This window comes from Rattus norvegicus, chromosome 9, assembly GCF_036323735.1.
Source record: "Rattus norvegicus strain BN/NHsdMcwi chromosome 9, GRCr8, whole genome shotgun sequence".
NCBI classification, from domain to species: Eukaryota; Metazoa; Chordata; class Mammalia; order Rodentia; family Muridae; genus Rattus; species Rattus norvegicus.
The window spans coordinates 50,109,587-50,136,488 of NC_086027.1; the positions used below are offsets into that span (position 1 = coordinate 50,109,587).

The 26,902-nt window shown below is 44.3% G+C and overlaps 1 protein-coding gene across 2 annotated transcripts in view; it reads left to right on the forward strand.

Moving 5' to 3' along the window:
• Il1rl2 (interleukin 1 receptor-like 2) overlaps window positions 1–24,639 on the forward strand; it is a 46,955-nt gene extending 22,316 nt beyond the window's left edge. The window contains exons 7-11 of one of the 2 annotated variants that reach the window (XM_017596259.3): window positions 6,958–7,087; window positions 7,919–8,055; window positions 13,961–14,104; window positions 19,643–19,804; window positions 22,065–24,639. In XM_017596259.3, the coding sequence (XP_017451748.1) occupies window positions 6,958–7,087; window positions 7,919–8,055; window positions 13,961–14,104; window positions 19,643–19,804; window positions 22,065–22,444 (953 nt within the window). In that variant the 3' untranslated portion in view covers window positions 22,445–24,639. The remainder of the gene's footprint in view (window positions 1–6,957; window positions 7,088–7,918; window positions 8,056–13,960; window positions 14,105–19,642; window positions 19,805–22,064) is intronic. The other variant, NM_133575.2, reaches the window with a different exon arrangement.
• Window positions 24,640–26,902: the final 2,263 nt, after the last annotated feature.

Here is a 26,902-nt window from a genome sequence, read left to right on the forward strand (position 1 = left end):
CGGAAAAAGCTACTGGTCCAAAACATACAGGAAATCCAGGACTCAATGAGAAGATCAAACCTAAGGATAATAGGTATAGAAGAGAGTGAAGACTCCCAGCTCAAAGGACCAGTAAATATCTTCAACAAAATCATAGAAGAAAACTTCCCTAACCTAAAAAAAGAGATACCCATAGACATACAAGAAGCCTACAGAACTCCAAATAGATTGGACCAGAAAAGAAACACCTCCCATCACATAATTGTCAAAACACCAAACGCACAAAATAAAGAAAGAATATTAAAAGCAGTAAGGGAAAAAGGTCAAGTAACATATAAAGGCAGACCTATCAGAATCACACCAGACTTCTCGCCAGAAACTATGAAGGCCAGAAGATCCTGGACTGATGTCATACAGACCCTAAGAGAACACAAATGCCAGCCCAGGTTACTGTATCCAGCAAAACTCTCAATTAACATTGATGGAGAAACCAAGATATTCCATGACAAAACCAAATTTACACAATATCTTTCTACAAATCCAGCACTACAAAGGATAATAAATGGTAAAGCCCAACATAAGGAGGCAAGCTATACCCTAGAAGAAGCAAGAAACTAATCGTCTTGGCAACAAAACAAAGAGAATGAAAGCACACAAACATAACCTTACATCCAAATATGAATATAACGGGAAGCAATAATCACTATTCCTTAATATCTCTCAATATCAATGGCCTCAACTCCCCAATAAAAAGACATAGATTAACAAACTGGATACGCAACGAGGACCCTGCATTCTGCTGCCTACAGGAAACACACCTCAGAGACAAAGACAGACACTACCTCAGAGTGAAAGGCTGGAAAACAACTTTCCAAGCAAATGGTCAGAAGAAGCAAGCTGGAGTAGCCATTCTAATATCAAATAAAATCAATTTCCAGCTAAAAGTCATCAAAAAAGATAAGGAAGGACACTTCATATTCATCAAAGGAAAAATCCACCAAGATGAACTCTCAATCCTAAATATCTATGCCCCAAATACAAGGGCACCTACATACGTAAAAGAAACCTTACTAAAGCTCAAAACACACATTGCACCTCACACAATAATAGTGGGAGATTTCAACACCCCACTCTCATCAATGGACAGATCATGGAAACAGAAATTAAACAGTGATGTCAACAGACTAAGAGAAGTCATGAGCCAAATGGACTTAACGGATATTTATAGAACATTCTATCCTAAAGCAAAAGGATATACCTTCTTCTCAGCTCCTCATGGCACTTTCTCCAAAATTGACCATATAATTGGTCAAAAAACGGGCCTCAACAGGTACAGAAAGATAGAAATAATCCCATGCGTGCTATCGGACCACCACGGCCTAAAACTGGTCTTCAATAACAATAAGGGAAGAATGCCCACATATACGTGGAAATTGAACAATGCTCTACTCAATGATAACCTGGTCAAGGAAGAAATAAAGAAAGAAATTAAAAACTTTTTAGAATTTAATGAAAATGAAGGTACAACATACCCAAACTTATGGGACACAATGAAAGCTGTGCTAAGAGGAAAACTCATAGCGCTGAGTGCCTGCAGAAAGAAACAGGAAAGAGCATATGTCAGCAGCTTGACAGCACACCTAAAAGCTCTAGAACAAAAAGAAGCAAATACACCCAGGAGGAGTAGAAGGCAGGAAATAATCAAACTCAGAGCTGAAATCAACCAAGTAGAAACAAAAAAGGACCATAGAAAGAATCAACAGAACCAAAAGTTGGTTCTTTGAGAAAATCAACAAGATAGATAAACCCTTAGCCAGACTAATGAGAGGACACAGAGAGTGTGTCCAAATTAACAAAATCAGAAATGAAAAGGGAGACATAACTACAGATTCAGAGGAAATTCAAAAAATCATCAGATCTTACTATAAAAACCTATATTCAACAAAACTTGAAAATCTTCAGGAAATGGACAATTTCCTAGACAGATACCAGGTATCGAAGTTAAATCAGGAACAGATAAACCAGTTAAACAACCCCATAACTCCTAAGGAAATAGAAGCAGTCATTAAAGGTCTCCCAACCAAAAAGAGCCCAGGTCCAGACGGGTTTAGTGCAGAATTCTATCAAACCTTCATAGAAGACCTCATACCAATATTATCCAAACTATTCCACAAAATTGAAACAGATGGAGCACTACCGAATTCCTTCTACGAAGCCACAATTACTTTTATACCTAAACCACACAAAGACACAACAAAGAAAGAGAACTTCAGACCAATTTCCCTTATGAATATCGACGCAAAAATACTCAATAAAATTCTGGCAAACCGAATTCAAGAGCACATCAAAACAATCATCCACCATGATCAAGTAGGCTTCATCCCAGGCATGCAGGGATGGTTTAATATACGGAAAACCATCAACGTGATCCATTATATAAACAAACTGAAAGAACAGAACCACATGATCATTTCATTAGATGCTGAGAAAGCATTTGACAAAATTCAACACCCCTTCATGATAAAAGTCCTGGAAAGAATAGGAATTCAAGGCCCATACCTAAACATAGTAAAAGCCATATACAGCAAACCAGTTGCTAACATTAAACTAAATGGAGAGAAACTTGAAGCAATCCCACTAAAATCTGGGACTAGACAAGGCTGCCCACTCTCTCCCTACTTATTCAATATAGTTCTTGAAGTTCTAGCCAGAGCAATCAGACAACAAAAGGAGATCAAGGGGATACAGATCGGAAAAGAAGAGGTCAAAATATCACTATTTGCAGATGACATGATAGTATATTTAAGTGATCCCAAAAGTTCCACCAGAGAACTACTAAAGCTGATAAACAACTTCAGCAAAGTGGCTGGGTATAAAATTAACTCAAATAAATCAGTTGCCTTCCTCTATACAAAAGAGAAACAAGCCGAGAAAGAAATTAGGGAAACGACACCCTTCATAATAGACCCAAATAATATAAAGTACCTCGGTGTGACTTTAACCAAGCAAGTAAAAGATCTGTACAATAAGAACTTCAAGACACTGAGGAAAGAAATTGAAGAAGACCTCAGAAGATGGAAAGATCTCCCATGCTCATGGATTGGCAGGATTAATATAGTAAAAATGGCCATTTTACCAAAAGCGATCTACAGATTCAATGCAATCCCCATCAAAATACCAATCCAATTCTTCAAAGAGTTAGACAGAACAATTTGCAAATTCATCTGGAATAACAAAAAACCCAGGATAGCTAAAGCTATCCTCAACAATAAAAGGACGTCAGGGGGAATCACTATCCCTGAACTCAAGCAGTATTACAGAGCAATAGTGATAAAAACTGCATGGTATTGGTACAGAGACAGACAGATAGACCAATGGAATAGAATTGAAGACCCAGAAATGAACGCACACACGTATGGTCACTTGATTTTTGACAAAGGAGCCAAAACCATCCAATGGAAAAAAGATAGCATTTTCAGCAAATGGTGCTGGTTCAACTGGAGGGCAACATGTAGAAGAATGCAGATCGATCCATCCTTATCACCCTGTACAAAGCTTAAGTCCAAGTGGATCAAGGACCTCCACATCAAACCAGACACACTCAAACTAATAGAAGAAAAACTAGGGAAGCATCTGGAACACATGGGCACTGGAAAAAATTTCCTGAACAAAACACCAATGGCTTACGCTCTAAGATCAAGAATCGACAAATGGGATCTCATAAAACTGCAAAGCTTCTGTAAGGCAAAGGACACTGTGGTTAGGACAAAACGGCAACCAACAGATTGGGAAAAGATCTTTACCTATCCTACAACAGATAGAGGCCTTATATCCAAAATATACAAAGAACTCAAGAAGTTAGACCGCAGGGAAACAAATAACCCTATTAAAAAATGGGGTTCAGAGCTAAACAAAGAATTCACAGCTGAGGAATGCCGAATGGCTGAGAAACACCTAAAGAAATGTTCAACATCTTTAGTCATAAGGGAAATGCAAATCAAAACAACCCTGAGATTTCACCTCACACCAGTGAGAATGGCTAAGATCAAAAACTCAGGTGACAGCAGATGCTGGCGAGGATGTGGAGAAAGAGGAACACTCCTCCATTGTTGGTGGGATTGCAGACTGGTACAACCATTCTGGAAATCAGTCTGGAGGTTCCTCAGAAAATTGGACATTGAACTGCCTGAGGATCCAGCCATACCTCTCTTGGGCATATACCCAAAAGATTCCTCAACATACAAAAGAGACACGTGCTCCACTATGTTCATCGCAGCCTTATTTATAATAGCCAGAAACTGGAAAGAACCCAGATGCCCTTCAACAGAGGAATGGATTCAGAAAATGTGGTACATCTACACAATGGAATATTACTCAGCTATCAAAAACAACGAGTTTATGAAATTCGTAGGCAAATGGTTGGAACTGGAAAACATCATCCTGAGTGAGCTAACCCATTCACAGAAAGACATACATGGTATGCACTCATTGATAAGTGGCTATTAGCCCAAATGCTTGAATTACCCTAGATCCCTAGAACAAACGAAACTCAAGACGGATGATCAAAATGTGAATGCTTCACTCCTTCTTTAAATGAGGAAAAAGAATACCCTTGGCAGGGAAGGGAGAGGCAAAGATTAAAACAGAGACTGAAGGAACACCCATTCAGAGCCTGCCCCACATATGACCCATACATATATAGCCACCCAATTAGAGAGGATGGACGAAGCAAAGAAGTGCAGGCCTACAGGAACCGGATGTAGATCGCTCCTGAGAGACACAGCCAGAATACAGCAAATACAGAGGCGAATGCCAGCAGCAAACCACTGAACTGAGAATAGGCCCCCGTTGAAGGAATCAGAGAAAGAACTGGAAGAGCTTGAAGGGGCTCGAGACCCCAAAAGTACAACAATGTCAAGCAACCAGAGCTTCCAGGGACTAAGCCACTACCTAAAGACTATACATGGACTGACCCTGGACTCTGACCTCATAGGTAGCAATGAATATCCTAGTAAGAGCACCAGTGGAAGGGGAAGCCCTGGGTCCTGCTAAGACTGAACCCCCAGTGAACTAGACTATGGGGGGAGGGCGGCAATGGGGGGAGGGCTGGGAGGGGGACACCCATAAGGAAGGGGAGGGGGGAGGAGGATGTTTGCCCGGAAACCGGGAAAGGGAATAACACTTGAAATGTATATAAGAAATACTCAAGTTAATAAAAAAAATATCAAATAAAAGTTAATTTAAAAGAAAAAAAATTACACTGGTCTTAAGTTCACTACGTAGCCAAGGCTGGTAAAAAAAAAAAAAAAAAAAAAAAAAAAAAAAAAAAAAAAAAAAAAACTTGTACACACAGAGGAACAATGTTCACAGTCAAGTATTGACCTTTTTATAGGTCTCTCAATGGATTAAAAAAATCAGATTACTGTGTTCTCTTCCATAACTTTCTGACCTTGTTTTGGCTTTATAAGAATCCAAGAATTTTAAATGATTAAGAACTAGATTGGAAGACTAATGGTTTCAAGATGTATTAGGAGGCTAAAACATTTATACAGTCTATATAATTGAAGAAAAAGATCAAAGGTAGACTCACACACACCAGGCTTTTGTTTTTTTTTTTTTATAAAGATTACAGAGAAGTCGATAAATTATAATGTTTAAAAGGAGAGAGTTACACGTAGCCCAGGCTGGTCTTGAACTCCTGATCTTGCCCCCATCTCCCTGAGTGCTAGGATTATAGATGTATACTATCATACTGAACTGGGAAATTAAAACTGTTTAAATAAATAGTACTTGCCTATTAGATTTAATATAGAGTAAAATGAAACTTGACCCCTCTAGTACACAATATAAAAATAATTCACAATCCTGTGAAATTGACTATTGATGTAGCCACCACAATGCTGGAGGTTATGCATACCTACCATATGCACAGAAGTATATGCATACACACACACACACACACACACACACACACACACACACACACACAGAATATATTCATGTTAGCCTCAGGAAGCATGCATAAGAGAGTTCCAAGAAGATTCTCAATCAAGTATCAAATATGAGAAATAAATACAACACAAATGAGTAGATCTCGATTTTAGAAGAAATAAAGAAAAGTATGTATTCCACTGTGAAACAGCAAAGACGGGCCTGTGAAGGTAAATGGTAAGCAACAGGAGCCAGAATCTGGGGATAAATGTGCATTCAGTGCAAACTAAAGGAAGGAAATGCAATGTGGGAAACTCCAGAATTCTCAAAATATAGTTTTCTTCTGAATGTTTAGTTTATTATAACCCACAGATATTTAGCTATAATCATGGTTCTTATTAAACATGTTATACATTAGAATAAATTATAAAATACCATATATGAAAAATAACTCCTCTTGAAAGATGAAGTGGACCTCATTAAACTGAATGATATATTTATTAAATTTATTAATTATGATTTGGGATGTGTGTAGACATAGGGTAAGGGACTCCCTCCAAAGCATGTGTCACCTTACAGGAATTTACTCTGTCTGTCTGAACCTGAGTTTCTCATCTGACACACAAGAACTACCTTCTAGTTTTCTGCTTTGCTCAATTATTTCAAAGATCCCCAGTACAGACCAGGAGGGAAATGAGCAGGGAACACTGGGTAGACAATAAAGGACTATGCAGTCGTCTGTGGGGGTCGATGAAGTATTATGTGAGTCTCATGCTGTGGGAGACTTTCCTCAGAGGTGTGGCTGTTGGGCAGTGTGTGCAGATCTCTTTGCAGCACAAAGGCTTCTCCTTGCTCTCCCTGGATCTTATGCAGAAGGAGAATCAGCCACATGGCCATCAACCTGGGGGAATGCTATGGCAGTTAAGATATGTCAGGCTCAAAGACAAAGCATATTTGTTAACAAGATGTTGTTAATGTTGAGAAGTCTTGACAATTTGAGAAGTTGGTAGCATTTCCAGTCAGTGTTTGTAAACTTGATCGCTCCAGGCTCCACCCTCATTGTGGACTGCAATATAACAGACACGAAGGAGAATACGAACCTCAGATGCTGGCGAGTTAACAACACCCTGGTGGACGATTACTACAACGACTCCAAACGCATCCAGGAAGGAATCGAGTAGGTGTAAGAGTTACTCTACCTGTACGGAAACGCCAGTACCACTGCTTTTGATGGACGGTTCCACCAGACTTGGCATTTCTTCTCTTGTCTTTTTTTTTTTTTTGGTTCTTTTTTTCCAGGGCTGGGGACCGAACCCAAGGCCTTGCGCTTGCTAGGCAAGCGCTCTACCACTGAGCTAAATCCCCAGCCCCTTCTCTTGTCTTTTACTGATCAGTGTGTGCTGTGTGTCACCAGGCATCTGGTTTGGGCAAATGCAAGATGTCTATGTTTCTGAACGAATCAATGTCAGCGCAATATGAACTCTAACTTAGAGAAACAGCCTATGTGTGTCAGCTTCCACTCAAATCCAGCCTGTCCCATCCAATGACATTGCGAGTTGGTGGCTTTCAGTGAGGAGTTAGCAACATGAAGATCACTGCAGAGTTTCTTGTGGGAGACGGTGCATAGTCAGTGGTATTTAAGCACAAATTATGGTGCTATGATTATATGTGATGTCAACAGAATCAGGACTAAGGTCCTCAGCGTGCTCAGGGTGAGGCTTGCTGTGTGGACACATTAGGATATAGTGTGGGGAACAGAACATGCCCGTAAGAGCTGCACATGGGGCTGTCATTAGCAGAACCACCCTTTCTCATGACTGTCCAGGAGAAAATGCAAATACATCTACAGAATCTCTATGCATTCAGTCACTCTCATACGTATTCTTAGAGTAAAACAATGGCCAGAGAGTTCTGTAAGGGAAAAAACCCAACAAATTATTTGTGGAAGATGAACTATACCTTACGTTGGGTGATGGCTTGTGTATTAATGGATGGCTTTCTTCCTTAGAACCAATCTGTCTCTGAGGAATCACATTCTGTACACAGTGAACATAACATTCTTAGAAGTGAAAATGGAGGACTACGGCCATCCTTTCACATGCCACGCTGGCGTGTCCGCAGCCTACATCATTCTGAAACGCCCAGGTAAAGCCCAGTGTCTCACCTGCTGCTCAGAGCATTGAAATCCATGACTAGGGAAGGCTTACTAATGACAAATGATGTCATATCTTCAGTAGGAGGCAACAGGGGGTACCAAATAGAGAACTTGGTGCACCCCTACGTTAAAAATAAAATATCTGATAGTCAAGATAGAGAACTCAGGCACACCATTTCATTTAAGATGGTGCTGGGTCAGATAGCTGTCTTGGGATAAAGCTGTGATTCTATCAAAGTGTGGTTTAGGCTGACCCATCTTCATCATCATTGAGTTTTTGTTTTTGTTTTTGTTTTTGTTTTTCACACTGAAATTCCAGAAAAGTATACATGGTTTCTCTCTAATGACCTTGGGCTAGGCTCATTCTCTCTCTGGTTACATCAGTATGAGTAGACATACAGTACTGGCTTCCTTGTCTCCATCTCTTGGGGTCCCTTGTGCTTGGGTTGGGTGGAAGGAGCATTAAGCCTGTCTGTGTCCACTACCTACTTGTCCTTCTGGCTTTTCAAGATACTCTTTTCTCAGGAATTCACTGACAAGCACCCCTTTGACCTCTCCATCCTCACCCCTGGCAACCTTCTTCTCTCTGTGGCTTCCATTACCCAAAGGTAGATGCAAATACATTCTTGTATCCAACTGTGTTCTCTTTTCCCTCATGGCAACTTCGTGGCCTTACCTGCTCTTTACTACTCTACAGATTTAAGAAACAAGATGAAGAATATATTTAACGTCCTAACTTTGTTTTCTTACCTTTGATAAATAGACCCCCATATTTCCCATGTACTATAGGATCAGAATCTGGTGTCATCTTGACCCTTTCTTGTGATAATGGCTGACTAATGTGTCTCATCTTCTACAGGCCTGCCTGCTACATCTGTCCCACATGCCCATTCAACTATTTGGCTAGATGGTGGGGTGCTTCCAATCTAGGATATAAACATTAACGTTTCTGTGTTTAAGCCCTGGCTTCAGCACTAGGGGGACTGTGTGATTGATCACCCAGTATCTGAGTCCTCTTACCTGTAATTGGACAGTGGGGAAAACGTTTTGAGAACAAATTGGAATTTTCTTTTTTTATTGTCAAACATAATATACACACAAAATACACACAACGGTTACACTGCCAATGAAATTCAAATGAGATTACCATGTGCATTAGGGACAAGGGATGAACATGGAGCTGGAAAGGACTCCATGCACTTCTTCAGTGAAATATCTATTTCCTGCTTTGACCTGTATACCTCCCGCTTGCAGGAAAGTTGTTTTTTTTTGTCCCCTTTGTGATATTTGTTGATTTCCCTAAAAATAGTTTATATTTTTGCCTGCTTAGGGGCTTTATATTAAGAGTGTTAGATGGCATTATTTCTTCTGTGGCTTGATTCTTTCCTGAGATACTTGGGAAATGTTGGTGCATAGATAACGTAGCACGTCACTGTTTTCCCATCTGAATCTTACTCTACTCAACAACCAGGTCGCCTTTCACCGGTTGCATAAAAAATATGTGGTCATTTGGGTTGTTTCCAGACTGGGACAAGTAATAACACTGTGAAAGTTCCTGTGTGCCCCACGTGGGAGCATTCCTTATGATACTTTTTTAGAGTAGAATTGCTCAATGAACTCTGGTCAGGCATCAGCTTTACTATATGATGCCTTATCATGCCACGTGGTAACTGTACCAGTTCATACTCGCTCCCCACAAAGCAGAGAGTAAGAGAATCAAGTGAGATAATTCTGCAAAGCAAACCGAGGCAACCAGCGAGGTCTAAAATAATGGGTTACTATAGTTGGTACTAGTATGGTTTGGGCCATTATTGTGTTGTGTGCTGTTTGGATGATTGTATTAGTTTTCCAAATGATGTCCTTGACTGGAGAACTTTCTCTAGTCCAGTATAAGTTATTTCTCTGAGGATAGGGGAAACCCTACCATTCCCTGGCTCGACATTAGAGACACTTAATTTCTTCCTGAGATAGAAGAGACATTCTTGGCTTGGCATTCTGGGCCTTCCTTATAGAACTCCACTCACTAGCTTCTCAGCCATATTCTTTGTCTGCCCTGCAGATCACAGTCAGACCAAAGAAGCCCCTTCCAAAGGTGCCATATTTTGATGAGGTAGCTGACTTTAATCTAGTAAGGATATGTTTTCTCAGCCAAGAAGCAGAGAAGAACCTGAAGACATTCCAGGTTCTCAGCTTTGAGCCAAAAACAGGCCCGTCTTAGAAAGGTCAGAGAAAGTGATGTAGGGTCAACCCCAGAGAAGAGAGAAAAATCTCACTGTAGGACACACTTTGGGGACGTTCCGTGATATCTAACATGGTTTCAGTCTCAATCTAATTTAATATGTAAGCTTGACTGCTTATTTATTCCATTACTTTTGGGCCTCACTCTCGAGCACCAAAAGACCACTAAGGAGTCGACTCAGTTGCAGTCAGACCAGGGTCTCTTTTTCAAGAGTCAGCTTGGGCCACAATGCAGTCTCTGACATAGCAGAGAGGGAAGGTGACAGCCTAAGCTCTAACCTAACGAGGTTTTATAGGAAATGGCAAGCAAGTGAGGAAGTCTCAAACCTGGCACACATCTGATAGGGAGGCTATTACGGAATCTTGTTGCTCGGCTGGTGCTGGGAGCCAAACCATAAACTTAACCTCTGCTTCCCCCCTGATTGTTGGTTGTTAGGAAGTGAAGTGCCTGGAGTGGGGCTTATAGCCTGGAAGCACAGGTTTGCTGGGGAATAACCTAGAAACTGGTGCTAGAGAGCTCAACCTTAGGTCAGGTTCTCTAAGATGGACCTGAACCCAAGATCTGGTCCCTCATTACCTAACCCCGAGAGAGCCAAGACAGGCTTTGTTCAGGCTAACTACCTGGAGGCACTATGTTGGGAGGATTTTGAGGCCAAGTCCAGGCTCAGAGGGGCTAATGTTACCAATTAACAAGTTAACACCTCAGTAGGATCATCAGTAGTACACCAGAGGAAAAGAGCATTTTAAAAATACAATATGGATAGGCAAGTTTATTGGGAGGCTGCTCTTGGGTTGGTGAGTTTATTTGACCCATGGATTGAGGCCAGGGAAGTCATTATGGAGAGAAAGAGGTGGGGGACAAGCACTTAGAGCAAGAAAGAGAGAGAGAGAGAGAGAGAGAGAGAGAGAGAGAGAGAGAGAGAGCAATTTATTTATTGTATGTATATGAGTACATTGTCACTATCTTCAGACACCCCAGAAGAGTCCAATGTTACTGGTATTGTAAGAACAAGCCATACCCAAAGTCTCTTTTCTGCCATGGTGTCCCTGACGCTAAGATCCATGTCTTTGAGTTGGGACAGAAGGAAGCAAAAGTGGATGAATTCCCACTTTGTGGCCACATACCATCAGATGAATCGCAAGAGCTTTCTTTTGAATCACTGGAGGTTGCCCGGATTTGTGGCAACAAGTACATGGTAAAAAGTTGTGGAGAGGATGGCCTTCATATCCGGGTGAGGCTCCACCCTTCCCATGTCATCCGTATCAGCAAGATAATTGCCCTGCGATGGGGCTGACAGGCTCCAGACAGGTCTATTTGGTGCCATTGGGAAGCCCAGGGCACAGTGGTCAGGGTTCACATTGGCCCAGTTATCATGTCCAGCTGCAGAATAAGGAACAACAACAACAACAACAACAACAACAACAACAACAACAACAACAACAACAACAAAAACAACAACAAGGAGAAGAAAAACCAAACTAGGACCTGCCAGTCATGGGGGAGCAGAAGGCCCTCTTTTTTCCTTCTCTTTGGACCCTTCTTAGGAAACTCCTGGTAAATTTATCTTGGTTTCTCCAGGTGCTCACTCCATCTCCCCACGTGATGGCTTTTCAGTGGTTGGTCACACATACCTTGTTCTGTTTGCCTTGAGTTCTTAGGAACCTCGCCCTCTTAAGTCTAAACTTGGTTTGCACGCTGGCGGCTTCTTCATTTGACTTCCTCAAATTCTTTGCTTCTGAAGATATCTGCAGATTTGAGTCTTACTTGATTCATTAGGAGCTGGATCACTAGAATGGTTTCCGTGAAAGCTTTTACTTTTCTTCTTCTTCTTCTGTGTCTTTTAATCACCATTTATCCTACACTCTCATGTCTGGAGGCTGCTGATGGATGGTCTGAGAGCTCAGATGACAAATCCCATTCTATTTAAGATTTTACTTGTATGCATGTTTTGCTTGCACATATATACATGCACCATGTGAATGCCCAGTGCCCATGGAAATCAGAAGGCATCAGATCTCTTGGAACTGGAGTTACAAGAAGTTGGGATTTGGACCCAAGTCCTTTGGAAAAGCAGCCAGTATTCTTAACCTCTGAACCATCTTTTGAGCCCATACAAATCCTATTCTTAATAAGAGTATTTGGTATACCAGCAGTGAGCTTTACGTTTATTTCCACTTCAAAGTCTCTACTCATCTGAGCTTCTTAGCTAATAAGACAATTCCATGTCATCATCTTTGAGCACGTTCACAGAGCCAAACATGTCCACACTACTCAGTGCAAGGAACAGTCAGACCACACTTCGGCTGCCAAGGGTTCTTTGAATCTCATTAAGTTCTGTGGGCTTAGTCATGGAATAGTCATATCACAGTTTATAATTCCAAGATCGCTATCATGGGCTTACACTCTCCCAGACTAGATCCTCCCAAAGGGAGAGACACTGTTGCTCACACAAGTCTGATAAGAGCTGGCAAAAATGAGCAGAGGATAGACACAGGGGAGAAGCCATCTCATGGTTAGAAGGCAGATGACAAAGGTTATAAAGATGGGGGAGGGCCAGATTGGGCAACGGCCTGCAGATCAGTGTCCACTGGCTGCAGAGGGACTTGCTCAATGGACTGATTTGGGGTGGGGCGGTACCAAGTATGTCTTTTGTCTTTGTATTCTATCATGCTCTTATATCTAAAGGAATGCAACAATATGCAGGAAATCTTAGGCCCTCAGATGTTTACTGTATGTGTGGCCTGAGAAGGATTTGATAACTTACTTCTTGAAGATTTTATAAACCGGAAGCACTTCTCCGCCATGGGAGACTCAAACACTTCTCCCTCGCCCTACCCAACCCACAACCCCCCTTCCAGGGTGAGTGGAGAACCTGAATGGCCTGATGAGGGAAGTGGTTTATGTGGCAGGTTCGCTTTTTCTCTTCCCTCATTCCTAGGCACCGCTCCTCTGGCAGCTCCCTTTTGGGCTGTGGCTTGTTAGGGTGCTGCTTGGTTCCTCTCTGTGGCATTCAGGAGCTGTTCGGGAAGCAACCAGGACTTCCCTTCTGGAGTAACTGATTCTCCCCCCTGGGGTCTGCTCCCTCGCCTGTCATCAGGACGCTGTGCAGCACACTCTCATAGCAGGGCAGGCATGGAGCACCACTTCAGGAACTCTCAGACAGACAGTGGCCCTGACTTCAGGAGCCCTGGGGAGGGCTGCATGAGGACTGTCCTGTGGAGCCAGCCCAGCCGGTTTCTGAGCAGAGGGCCACTTGTATTTACCATTTTTTACTAGGAGTCCCTCTGCTCAGCTCTGAGGGTCTTGGAAAGCAGTATGGTGGGACTGAAATCCAGATTCTCCAGGGGGAATCCCTGGGGGACATTCTAGATACAGTCAGATTGTACCCCACGAAGGTACCTGGACCCACACGCCCTAAGACAGTTCCCATGCAGCCCGGAGTCCTGTTGTTCCTGTATCAATGCCCAGGGTTTCCCGGTTTTCAAGGAGACCCAACCTTCATGGTGGGAATTAAACTTATCCAACTCATATGCTCACAAGGAAACTTAGAGACAGATTCAAACAGCATCCTCGTGTCTCCTACCTGACTTTGACTAAGAGCTCTGTAAGTGTGGAGCTAAAACTAACCTTTGGCCACTGACTTCTGTCATTTGTAGCTCCAGACTTCCGGGCTTACCTCATAGGAGGTCTCATGGCTTTCCTACTTCTGGCCGTGTCCATTCTGTACATCTACAACACCTTTAAGGTCGACATCGTGCTTTGGTATAGGAGTACCTTCCACACTGCCCAGGCTCCAGATGGTAAGTGTGTGTGGTGGTCCTTGGGAGGAGAGCCGCAAAATTGCTGCCCTCCCACCCGAGTGACCTCTTTAGATGTTCTTCTCTTACTGTTATATGGGAGTAATCCTTTTTCTTGGATGGAAAATTTAGTGTGCTGTGTCTCAGCAGGACTTCATGTGTGTCAGAGAAGAGATTTGCCTGTGATTATCAGACTCCTTCGCCAATAGGCTGGAATGCAGGTAGCACCCAGGAAATAGTCACTAGGTGGCAGCAGAGGGTGTCAGTGGCCCACCCTGCTCTAGGAGCCAGTGGGCCATCCTCCTCCTTGATGCATACATATGAGAAGTAAGATGTCTGCTGGAGCAGACTGTTCATCCCCCAACCCCCTTAAAGTTCAATGGGTCATACAGTGGATGCTCTCCTCCGGGGAAAACTTGCACTTGGTACCTAAGGTAATTTACATCTCATTTTCCAAATGAGACCTGCCTGAACTTACTCAGAGCTCTCCACTGGGTGGTTGGGTGAGGTGAGAAAGATGTTTTAATCTTTCTCTCAGCTACAGAAGGGGAGGGTCATAAAGAGGGAGAGGAAGGAAAGGAGAGAGGGAGGGAATGAGGCACAGGAGGGACAAAGGGAAAGGAAGGAACCTGTTTCTTTGTGCTCAGCAGGAACCTGAGGCACCACGGGGCCCTTCATTGCTGCTCTGAAGGTCAAAGCCTGCTCTGAAGGTCAAACCTATCTTCCCCTGCTCTGCTGGGTGCCCTCACTGTGTCTCTGTCTTGCCACCATTTTGTTTGACACAGAAATGTCTCCGTGTGTTCCAGAACCAGCATTTCTCTCCATTCAGGTTGGAACACGATGTAGTTTTTTTAAAAAGTGTCAGAATGAATGGGATCTAGTGAGGCCCTGAAAACAAACAAAAACAAACAAACCCAACAAACCATTCAATCTGCTTTGATGTCCCTTATTTGCCTGTAAAGACTAGTAAAAAAGACAAGAGAAATCTATACAGATGACATGTGCATTGGGATGAGTAAATGCATATCATTTTAGGCCAAACATCTTTCTTGAACAGGAGCAAGAGAATGGAGGAACTCAGAGTCCAAACACATTCAGAGCAGCTAATCAAAAGAAAAAGAAAAGGCGTTCATTCTAAGCAGCTGTTTGTGCCAAAAGTCACCACGCAAATTATTGTGTACTCGTGGTTGATAAAACACAGATGCTATAATTCAAACTGTATTTAGCTAAATGTCAGAATTCAAAAATTGGTAACTCAGAGGCCGGGGTGTAGCCCAGTGTTGATGGCTAAATGAAAAGGAAGAAAGAAATAGAAAAGAATGTGACAGCTCCTCCATACGGTGGAGGAGAAAATGTATTGTAGATAAAAGGGGAGCATAATGTGTGTGGTGGGGGGAGGGGCTAGGCAGGGACATCAGGGGGAATCCAAAGCCTTGAGGAGAGGGGAGAGCAGCTGCTGACCAAGAGGGCAGCGTGGGCTAAGAGAGTAGGCAAAGGGACCAAGTAACCAAGAGAGTTGGCATTTATAGGGAAGGGTAGCTGGAGAGAGGTCAGTCCATCCCCTTGGAGAGTTCAGGTTGGGGGCAGGGTATACCAGTTCAGTCAGGACAATCCTGCGACAGGTAGGGACTGAGGGATACAGGGAGAACCTGACGGCCAGCTTTGATAGGTACCTCAGCCCTTTGTCCTGGGTTTGACACTTAACAGTGGTGAGGTATAGCCATGGTCCTTGCCTGGCCAGCCCAATACACTCTGAGGTGCTTGCCTTTTTCCCTGGCTGACCCTGTGTGAGGAGACCACACCACTTATTTCTTCTGGAGTAGATAGGAGTGCTCCTCTTTCTTTCTCTGTTGACTCAGACAGCGTGACATTATTTCGTGTGGTGTTTCTGGAAGCTCTGGCCCCGCTGGCCCCTTGGTGTTCGTGCCTCTGACTCACTCTAACTCCCAGAAGTGTGACTACTACCTTGCCTTAGTTACACAGTCTGATAGAGCTGACTGGCTGAGAGGTTGAGTTTTGTCAGCAAGAGACAGAGGAGGAGTGACTCAACTCTGCAGAACAGGGGAACCCACCAGGTGACACATCAGGACCCCTTTCCCCCAGATCAGCACAGCCAGGGGTGGAGGCTGTCGGGATTGGTGCTGACAACCAGCCAGGGAACTTCATGTCTTCGCTGTTGTGTTTTAATTCTGGAAAGTGAGTGCTTCGGTTTTCCTACCTCCCCACCTCCCCACCTACTCGAACATCCCTGTGCTAGAACTTTGAATGATGTGTGTTGGGGTTGAAACCTCGGCCAGAGTCCAGACAGAACACACCAAGCCAACATGGTTCCAAGCGGAGAGGTTTAATGAGAGAAGAAGAGTAGAAGAGGGGAGGAGCAAAGGAGGCGGGGCCACGGGCAAGTGGAGGGAAGGGGGTGGGGAGGGGAGAGAGGGGACAGAGGGAAGAGAGCAAGAGAGCAGAGAAGAAAAGAAGAACCAAGAGCAAGTGAGCGAGGAGGGGCCAAGCAGCCCCTTATATAGTATCAGGCACAGCTGGCTGTTGCCAGGCAACTGTGGGGCGGAGCATACCTGGCTGTTGCCAGGTAGCTGTGGGGGTGGAGCTTAGACAGATAGCTTCGACAGATATCAACATCATGTCTAAAATGAGCAGCGAGGAGCTTCTGAGGTTGATCACAAATCCTGCTGACAGCCTGAATATTCTTGGGAGAATATTCTGGAACATATACAGTATAGTGAACATGGATGTGGGAGAGGAGAAATTATGTCCTTCTTGGCGAAGTTCACCCTAACCCAGTTGGTCAAGCTTTGCCACACATAAGATAATGGACTCCCCATGATACAATATGACAGCCACTCACAAGCTCAGAGTTTCATATTTCTATGCCGCGCCCAGGTGATGTCAGAACTGGCCTGTTAGGTGCGCCAATATCTGCAAGACTAAAAAGAATGGTCAGCCACAGGTTGGTTGACAGCTAGGTGCACTGCTGTCTTTATTCAATCCAGACTTAAGCGCAGTGTGCACATGGACCAGAATGGTTAGAACTAACCAGTGCAGAGTAGGTGAGAGGTCTTGGTCTCTAAAGGTAAATTTGCTTTCACAACTGAAGCCAAGCCAGTTCATTTCGTATTTCTCCATACATGTTTCTGTGGTTTGTGAAATAACATAGATCATTCTGGGGCTCATTTCCAAAGACAGTTTCCTGTGGAGAGTCCCCTGTTTACGGTAGTGCTACTACCACGTAAGGAGTCTGGGGCCTTTAGCATTTCCCTGTGTGTAACGTGGGTTCCGTCAATGCTTTCTGTGAGTGCTGGAGTGGCCGGGTGCACCAGTCCTCAGGCAACTTGGCAAAGGACATGACAAAGTACATTTTAAAATTCAAATTTCCTCTATCAACTGCTTGATTTGCTCTGAAATGTCACATCGAGAGAGAGGGGGGGGGAGGGAGAGGGAGAAAGATGGGGGCAAGGGGAGGAGAAGGGGAAGGGGGAGAAGAGAGAGGGAGAGGGGAGAGAGAGATTTATCTGAAAACGCCCTATGCTACTGTCTGATCCTGTCCTTAAAACATCAGAGGACTTGGGGCTAGAGAGATTAGCAGTAGTGACTGCTCTTCCAGAGGACCCTGGTTTGATTCTCAAAACTACCACTGCAGGGGACGATTGTCTATATTTTCCAGTTCCTGGGGTCTGATGCCCTATTCTGACCCTCCTTGGGCAAAATGTCCACACATATGAAATGATAATTTTTAAAAATTGAAGGGCTTTGCCAAAAAAGGTAAATGTGGGTTGCAAATGTGTCTTCTAAAGTGGTGATGAACAAGTCCTTAAAAGATACCTTTGCACCCGAGCTCCAGATCTTAGTCTGAGGGTTGGTGGCTCAGCGAGCCCAATGGTCAAGCATGCTCACCAGCCTGGGTTTGGCCTCCAGCAAGGAAAGAAAACAAGCTTAGAAGAAAAAAAGACATATAACTTGGGGGTTTGTTTTGTTTGAGTTTTCAGAATATGTGGGGCTTTGTGCTACCAGATCTCTCTCCATCTGTTCCAAGTATAGAAAGTTGGAGAACAAGGAGAACTTGTGTCCTCAGATGCCTTGTTTTGAAAGAGGACTGGGATTCTGTCAAAAAAGAAACCACTTGGCAAATGTATTTTCTTTTGTTTTCTATTTAAGCAAAGCCAGCGGGGAGCAGAGATACCAGTGGTGGCTGTGCCTGGGGCTGGGCGTGGGTATAAGGTTGGGTGCTAGCTAACCTGGGAGCTGCACTTTCCAAGGAGGATGCTCCCTGCTGTAAACCGGGCACCAGACCATCAAGGCTTTCTGAGGACTTAAATCTAAACATGTCTTAATCTTTACATGGGAAGGCTCAATTCCTTCTCCATCAGCCAAGAAATAAGAGCTTATGAGCTCTCCACTTGTCTGTCTCTTTATTCTTTTCTTTCACTCTCAGGAAGCAGCAGCAACAACAACAATAACAATAAAATATTTTTGAACTTTGGAAAGCCATCTTTTAACATTAAAGTCATTGGGTTTGGTTGTCTTCAAACACCAATTGCTCCCCGCTCAGTACATACTTACGATCCCTAAACTGAATGCCTGTGACCCAGCCCCTCCTCTTCCTGTACCATGGACCTTATTGTCAAACTCCTTTAAGATGTTTGGTCAGCACTGACAGGGTTCTCCCCAGGTCCCAAGGTCTACAGCACTTTCCTTGCCTGGCAGTGGCCAGGGAGGCAGAAACACTGGTGCTGGCTTCCCTCTCACATGTGTGCTGACTTGTGGTTTCTCTCTCACGTGCATGCTAGCTTCTCTCTCACATGTATGGTGGCTTCTTTCTCACATGTGTGCTGACTTCTCACATGTATTCTGGCTTCTCTTTCGCATGTATCCTGACTTTTCTCTCACATGTATTCTGGCTTCTCTCTTACAGGTATGCTAGCTTCTTTCTCACATCTGTAGTAATCTCTACTCTTAGATCCTTACTTTTTTCCTGATCTCTCCACTCTTTCACACCCGGGGGCTGTTACACACCTTCTATGAATACTGTTTATCATCTTATTTTGCATATGTGAGTGGCATGCGCAGTACTATGGTGTGTCTTGTTCAGATGGACACATTGACCACACGTGTTATAGTGCCGGGCTTTTCAATGATATGGGACAGACTAAGAGTCACTAAAATGATGGCTTTTCTGGTATGCTAGATTAGGAGACACTCAACTGGTCTTGCTTGGCATAGTTAGTACAGGTCTCAGTTGCCCACATCTGCAATTGGTGAGAGGTAGAGAGAAACTTTGGGTTCAATTAGGAATTGCAGACCTGTTCAGTCTGGTTTTATTCCTCTATACTGAGTGAGGACTGGCATGTCTCTCACAGTTCAGTTGTGAGAATGCACTGACATAGCATAGAATGTCCCATCAACCAGCAGGGCACATGGAGGTCACTGGGCCCAGCCTGCAGTATATCATAGCAGTGGCCCAGGCTTCACGCTGTTAACTTGAGGGATCTGGTAGAATCATTTCTTGAGCTAGTCTCTTTTCCTTTTCAGACGAGAAGCTGTATGATGCCTATGTCTTATACCCCAAGTACCCAAGAGAAAGCCAGGGCCATGATGTGGACACACTGGTGTTGAAGATCTTGCCCGAGGTGCTGGAGAAACAGTGTGGATATAAGTTATTCATATTTGGCAGGGATGAATTCCCTGGACAAGGTATGTTCTAACTGAGCCTTTTATACAATAAATGGGAAAGGTTAAAAAAAAGAAAACAAAAGAGAAGGACCAGGCCTGCAACCTGAGCCTTGGGAATGCTGAACCAGGGTGAACTGGCTGAACGGCCAGTTGGGCTTGTACGTACAGACCCTATCTCAAACAGACGACAACAAAAAGAGAAAATCTCTCCCCTCCTCTCCTCTCCCTCCCCACTCCTCTCCTCTTCCCCCTCCTCTCCTCTCTTTTATGTTATAATTGTTTGCTTAATGTCTATGCACACAGAGAGACTCCCAGTCTCATTACCCCTTATATCAGAATCGAGGTCTTTGCTTCATTAGGCTTTATTGTTAGAACTCAGTGTCAGGGAATCCTGGTTTCAATAGTGTCCGTCTCCTCAGCATCAGGATACAGTCATGGGAACAGTCAGGCAGCAGCCTTGGTCAAAACTGAAGAAAGTCAAGTCCTTCGCTTTACAGTCACTGAGAGTGACTTCGATATATTTTCTCATTAGTTTGGATATGCAAATGCTATCGTTTAAAGCTGACTGTATAAACCACTCCTCCTCTGCGTCCATCACAATGAGGAAGGCATAGCTAGCGGCAGGAAGGAGAGGCCAGCGGCAGTCAGGAAGCCAGCGAATCATATTTCATACCTGCATGGGAAGCTGAGAGAGAGAGAGAGAGAGAGAGAGAGAGAGAGAGAGAGAGAGAGAGAGAATAGGAAGTGGGGCTATAAAAACCTAAAAGTCCACCCCTCAAGACTTACTTCTTCCATTCAGGGTCCACACCCTGAAGTTTCCATTATACCAAACAGTGCCACCAGCTGGGGACCAGTGTTCAAACAAAGAGCCCATGGAGGACATCTCGTATTCAAACCATGGCACCCACTGACTAAATAAGATAAATAGTTGTTTTACTTCTGTTCACTAGGCATGTAGTTTAGGGCAGTTCACGAACAGCAGCGTTTGCATGGGTGAGACAGGAATAGATGGATGTTTTCCTGGCTTAAAAGACCTGTAAATGCCATCACAGGGCTGTCTTACACAAACCCCCTCCTGTTCTTTGCTCTCCATCTTGGAAGAGCACACAGCAGAGTAATTGGATACTAAAATAAGCACCCCTTTCTTCTCACTAGGAAAAGCAATTTTTAATATGATTTAATGGATATGTATTGTTATCTCTAAATACTGGGCAGTTTATAGTAGAAATACAAAACCACAAACCGACTGAAAAGAAACTGCCCTTAGAAATGGCACCCCCCCCACCTCCTTTTACCCCTCACAGGAGGCAACTGCCAGCCAGCTAGAATGTGTAGAGTTAATACCAATGGGCTCCTCCCTCTTCCCATCATGGTGCATTGTTTGTCTTCAAAATTAGCCATGCTAACCTTGAACATTTAACTAACTATAAAGAACCAGAAGAGACGTTCTTTGCTCTTTAAAAATAAATTTTAAAACTACACCTATTATGTAGCTTACCTAAGACTCAGCTGCTCCAGGAATGCGGTGTAATGAGACAGGCTTGGGGAAAGAGACTTAACAATGAGTAACAGGACACACGGAGCCGCTAAAGGAAACAAACAAGAGGTGACTGTTGTGTTTTATAAAAAGATAAGGGAGAGAAGGAGTAAGTTTGGTGGATGTGCAGTCATGTGTGGGGGAAGGGGGTGACTCATTCCAAGGTATCCCTTCCCCCTCAGCGACCAGCCACACGATGGCATATATAGCATAGAATAGAGTTTATTCAGGGAATGGGGAGAGGAGTTGAGAAGGGAGTAGAGACAGAGAAAGGCAGAGAGAGAGAGAGAGGAAGGAGGAGGAGGAGGGGAGGGAGGGAGGGAGGGAGGGAGGAGGAGGAGGAGGAGGAGGAGGAGGAGGAGGAGGAGGAATAAATGAGTAGAGGGCAGCCATGAGCATGGTGAGAGAGAGGAGGGAAGGGACAGAGCAAGGAGAGAGCAAGAAGGCAAGAGAGAGCTGAGGGGGTGAGGCAAGCAGTCCCTTTTATAGTGAGTCAGGCACTCGTGGCTGTTGCCAGGTAACTGTGGGGTGGAGCTTAGACAAAATGCTAACACAGTTGACTACAGGGGACTGGAGCACATGCAGCGCAGAACAATGGGAGCGAATGCTCATCCCTCTGAGCATCAGTCCTGTCTATGTGAAAGTCCCTTTCCTTTACCTGGTGCACTTTCTCCCGTTTCTGGTAGCATCACAGCCCTCGTGTTTCCATGCGGGGTCTAATGAATCCTTCTTCTCCGATTCCAGCTGTGGCCAGCGTCATTGATGAAAACATTAAGCTGTGTAGGAGGCTGATGGTCCTCGTGGCACCAGAGACATCCAGCTTCAGCTTTCTGAAGAACTTGACTGAAGAACAAATCGCTGTCTACAATGCCCTCGTCCAGGACGGCATGAAGGTCATTCTGATTGAACTGGAGAGAGTCAAGGACTACAGCACCATGCCCGAGTCCATTCAGTACATCCGACAGAAGCACGGGGCCATCCAGTGGGATGGGGACTTCACAGAGCAGGCACAGTGCGCCAAGACGAAATTCTGGAAGAAAGTGAGATATCATATGCCACCCAGGAGGTACCCGGCATCTCCCCCCGTCCAGCTGCTAGGACACACACCCCGCATACCAGGCTAGTGCAGTGCCACCGCCACGGGGCTCATAACTCCTTAAGAGCGGTTAGTGTGTGGTGGCTCGCACTACAACCTCTCTGGATCATCTACCCCCGTAGCTTGCTCTTTTGTGCTTGTGAGCGACCTCGTCCTTAGCCACGTCATATTTTGATTTTTTGTTTGTTTTGTTTGTTTGTTGTATGCTTTTAGTCATAGCTGATTCGTACTACTCCTGTTTGCTTCATGGTTCCTGAATCCCCAGAGACTCCCCTGAGCATGGGTGGCTATCATGTTGGGCCTCCATATCAGCGAGATCTTGAGGATGACAGATCAGGTGACCAGGATGCTTAGTCCTGGTTTGGGATGGGAGGCTGGGCAGTCTGAGGATGCCAAGTGGCCAGCCTTGGGGAAGACCAGAAAGAGCAGTAGTTCAATGTCTGTGTTTGTACAGGGTTCACCAGGCTCTGGTCCTCAGGCACTGTAGACTGCATTTGAATCCCCTTCATTCTCCTATCGCATTTAGATAACTCACCATTGTGGGAACGGGACCGAGGACTGGGGGTTGAGGGGAAGAAAGAGGTGACAGAGTCACGCGATGAATCCTGGGAAATCAGACTCTGGAGACTAGCATCAGGGTGCGTTCTGAGTTTATTGCGCAGCACTATGTAGTATTTACAGCGTTCGAGCCAATCCCAGGCCCTAGATGTTCAGCCAATCATATCTTGCTACACCATCACCATGCCCCAATGAAAGCCCTGCCCGATGAGGTAACTCAGAAGGAGTAGGGATGGGGAGCATCATTACATGTTAGGACTTCCGTGAAGATGGAGGAAGCAGCCTCCGCCCTGACCCGGGTTCCTTTTCTGCTGCTTCACGGATGCTCCAGGAGCCACATTGGATCTAGTGCCGTGTGCAGCAAATCATTACTCTGAGGAGTCGCAGGAGCCTTTGACACCTCACTCTCCACCCACTTTTTCCTTCATAGAGTTGACCTCCACATCCCCCAAACCATGGAACAATAACGATGCCCCTACAAGCTGCTTAGATGTCATCAGGACCAATGGTCTCCGTTTCCCTCCTTCCCAGCCCCTGTGAAACTGACTATTCTAGGAAATTGGAGTAAGAGACACCCGTGCACCATTTCTCATTTTACTACTGGCTTCTTTCATACACCTCGAGTTCCTCAAGATTCATCCACGGACTCACCTTTGGTTTTTATTATTATTATCACTACTCTGTCTTTCTCTTCTTTTTTCTTTCTCTTTATTTTTTTCCCCCTCCTCATGAGCGCACGGAGAGGAGCACAGACTCCCTTCATGCCTGCAGGGTGATGAGCTCACTGAGGGCCCCTTCAATCTCATGCTTGTAAGTTTTGCTTTTCAGTTTCTCTTTGCACCATGGGAATTGAAGCTTCTTACAGAGGATTTGGGGGTTCAGGTAGAGTAAGGCGTTTGTTGCTTCCAAGGATGTCACCGACTGGCTCCTTCTTCTGTCTTCCTCACCCTGCATGGGCTTTTGCTTCTGGTTGATTCCTGGAAATTGCCAGCAGTACTGGTGAACCCTAGGGGCAGGGCCAACTAACAGGACTTGGCCTTTCTTTTTTGGAGCTCAGGACACAGAGCCTGCCTAGTCGGGCCAGGACACCCCGGGTGGTTCCACTCTGCTCAACGGTAACCTATCTGCCTGTTTGACTTCCAGGCGGTACAATCTGGACTTTTTTTTTTAGCAAAGTGATGAACATTGGGTCCTTTGGTGAGAACGTGGGGGCATCTCTCCCCATTTAAATTTGGACTCTTACTTCCTTGGTCATTTCCCTCTGAAAAAATTCATGAGGCAACGTGAGTAGCAGGGAGACATCACCCTGCGTCTTCTCTATGATTCTCCTCGACACACCTGTGACCACTAATATTAGAAAATGTGTTTTTTAGAGGTGATGCGTTCATTTCCCTTGTTCTGGCCACACTTATTAGCTGAGGCTGTCGCAAGAAAGGAAAGATAACTCATTTGAAGTAAATATTTCCCGGAAATCCCTGACTTCTGTGAGGCCGATCATCTGATTTTTTTTAAACCGAATTGTCTTTTTTGGTCAGAAAGCTTTCCTCTTGCCAACATGTCTTAAACTTTTGCTTAAACTTATTGGAGATGTATTATGCACACTAATATGTGAGTGTGTTATATTAGCACATTGACATTTTTAATAAAGTATATTTTAATAAATCAGGAGAGCTCCTTTGCTCAATAGAGTTGTCACCTCACGTGTTTGAATGCTGGGCACATGGTTCTGGAGTTGAATACACTCCTGTTTGTAGGCAGTTGCTTTGATGTGGGGTTTGTGAGAGTAGAGACCCATATTTTAGGGCTGGACAAGGGTCAAGCTACAGCTGTGAGCCCTACTTTCTCCAACAGTGACTCCATTCTGATAATTTGATAAAAGTCATTTAGTTTTAGGGTTTTTTTTTTTGTTGTTGTTTGTTTTGTTTTGTTTTTGAGAGCAACCTACAAGTGCCTACCATCTTGGAGGTAGATGGGGTTCTTACAGCCTTTCATTGAGATTTACGGCATGCCCATAGGATCCACACCCCAAACTCTTTTACTGTTGTATTTATAAAACACGTAACGGTACAATTTTTACAGGAGTCTCAGTGGTTGGCCATGATCAGAAAGTGAGTCATTTGGATTCTTCATAACGATTAATTGGGGAAAAGCCCCCTTGAGTTTTAGTTATGTTTGATCCGTTATTAGAGATCCCCAACTAGTGTGTCGTAAATGAGTTTCAAGTCTACTGGGGCACAGAAAACTCCATTATCAGCAGTAGAGTTGGTCCAAAACCTCCCTGTGGGTGCCTTAAACCGTGGCTATGCTAAATTCAGTATATGGCACGATTTTCTAAATGTTTGTATGTAATGCATACTTTAGAAACAAGTTCACAATAGTGAAAGGAAAATCAAATATTTCTAGTAATAGATTCTGTTACAAATTTATGTGGTGGTGTACTCTCTGTTCTCATCGATCCTGATCCCACTTGTCAGAAGAGACGATGCCTCTGCTGACTGTGAACAGCTAAAACCTCAGAACACGAGACCACAGATAAGAGGGCCACTGTGATGTCTCCTGCTGTGTTCAGAATCCTGGCCCCGTCTATTCATACTCACGGCCGTGTGCATACTGGAAAAAGATAAGGATACTCACACACTGTCCCATCCGTTCTGGCTTACATGGAAGAAATGGAGGCCCAGAGAAGTGAAGTAACTGGAGGCACAGGTCTCTGGAGTGGAGAGGCAATGACTAGCTTAGATCTCTTGGACGGTATGCCAAACCTCAGCCCAGGACACCACTGCTGGTTGGAACCATGCAGATCTTTGAGAGCGATGGAGCCTCTCAAGTTTGTTACTTTATGTAGACGAGAAACAAAGACAACAAAAAGAGTGGAAACAGAGTGGTGAGCAGGCAGGAGCTGGTTTATTAAGAATAAGTCAGGAGAGACTGAAGCTTCCATATTGGGAAGGTTTCTGGGGAAGTTGACACCAAGCTCCTTGCCTGTGAGTTTTTAAATAAGACTCATGACAGAAACTGGGCAAAGATTGATGTGATTTCTGGTTAATTCTGTAGGTGTATCATAGGCAGAGCCAATGGTAGGCCTACATACTTTTTGTATGTTGCCTTGGCCTAACCAAGGTGATGATTATATGCTGGATACCCTAACAGGGACTAATTCTAAGTCATGTTCGCCCTTCATTTTTTTCTTGACCTTGGCTAAGTTTGCTAGCCCTTGATCTTGGCAGAGCCTGCTGGCTCTGAAACTTGGCTAGGTATTACAGATGTTAATTAAACCATGATTTCTTTGTTCTCACCTTTACATGACCACCTGGTAGTTTACCTTGGACTAGTGCCTTTTCTGGACACGGGGAACTAGCAACTAACTCCTGTTGAAGCTACCAATGTATCTGCAGTTTTCCTGGGGTACCTACCTTGTATTTACTCCTTGTCCACAGGGTGATCTGAAGGGAAGCTCCTTCCCGGACCAGGTGGAGGCATTTTAGAAATCACCCTTACAGATAATTAGTCTGTTGCTGTTGTAAAGACATGCTGCTGTGTATTTTCCTCATGGGGGCTTAGTGAGGGTCAGTGGGAGCCTGCCAAGAACAGCTTTGCTGTTTTGCTAACAGCCTTGTTTCTCTTATCCTAGTGTGGCTACCTCATACTCAGTTGCAAGCCCCATTGTTTCCCTTCCTCCGGCTTCCTGACCTTGCTATTTGACCTAACACCATTTTTAACTTCACTAGTTTGCTTCCGTTGCTGCAGAACTACACAGCTAATACTATAAAAACCCGGAAAGGGAGTGCCAGACGCACATAGCTGTGGCCTCTCTGGTTTCTCTCCACTCACTATCAGCTTTGGAAGTTTAAAGACTTTCACGCTGTGTCATCTTGTCCAGCGGTGAGCAATCTGATAGCTCATGCATCCATGAGGGATTTAACAGTAG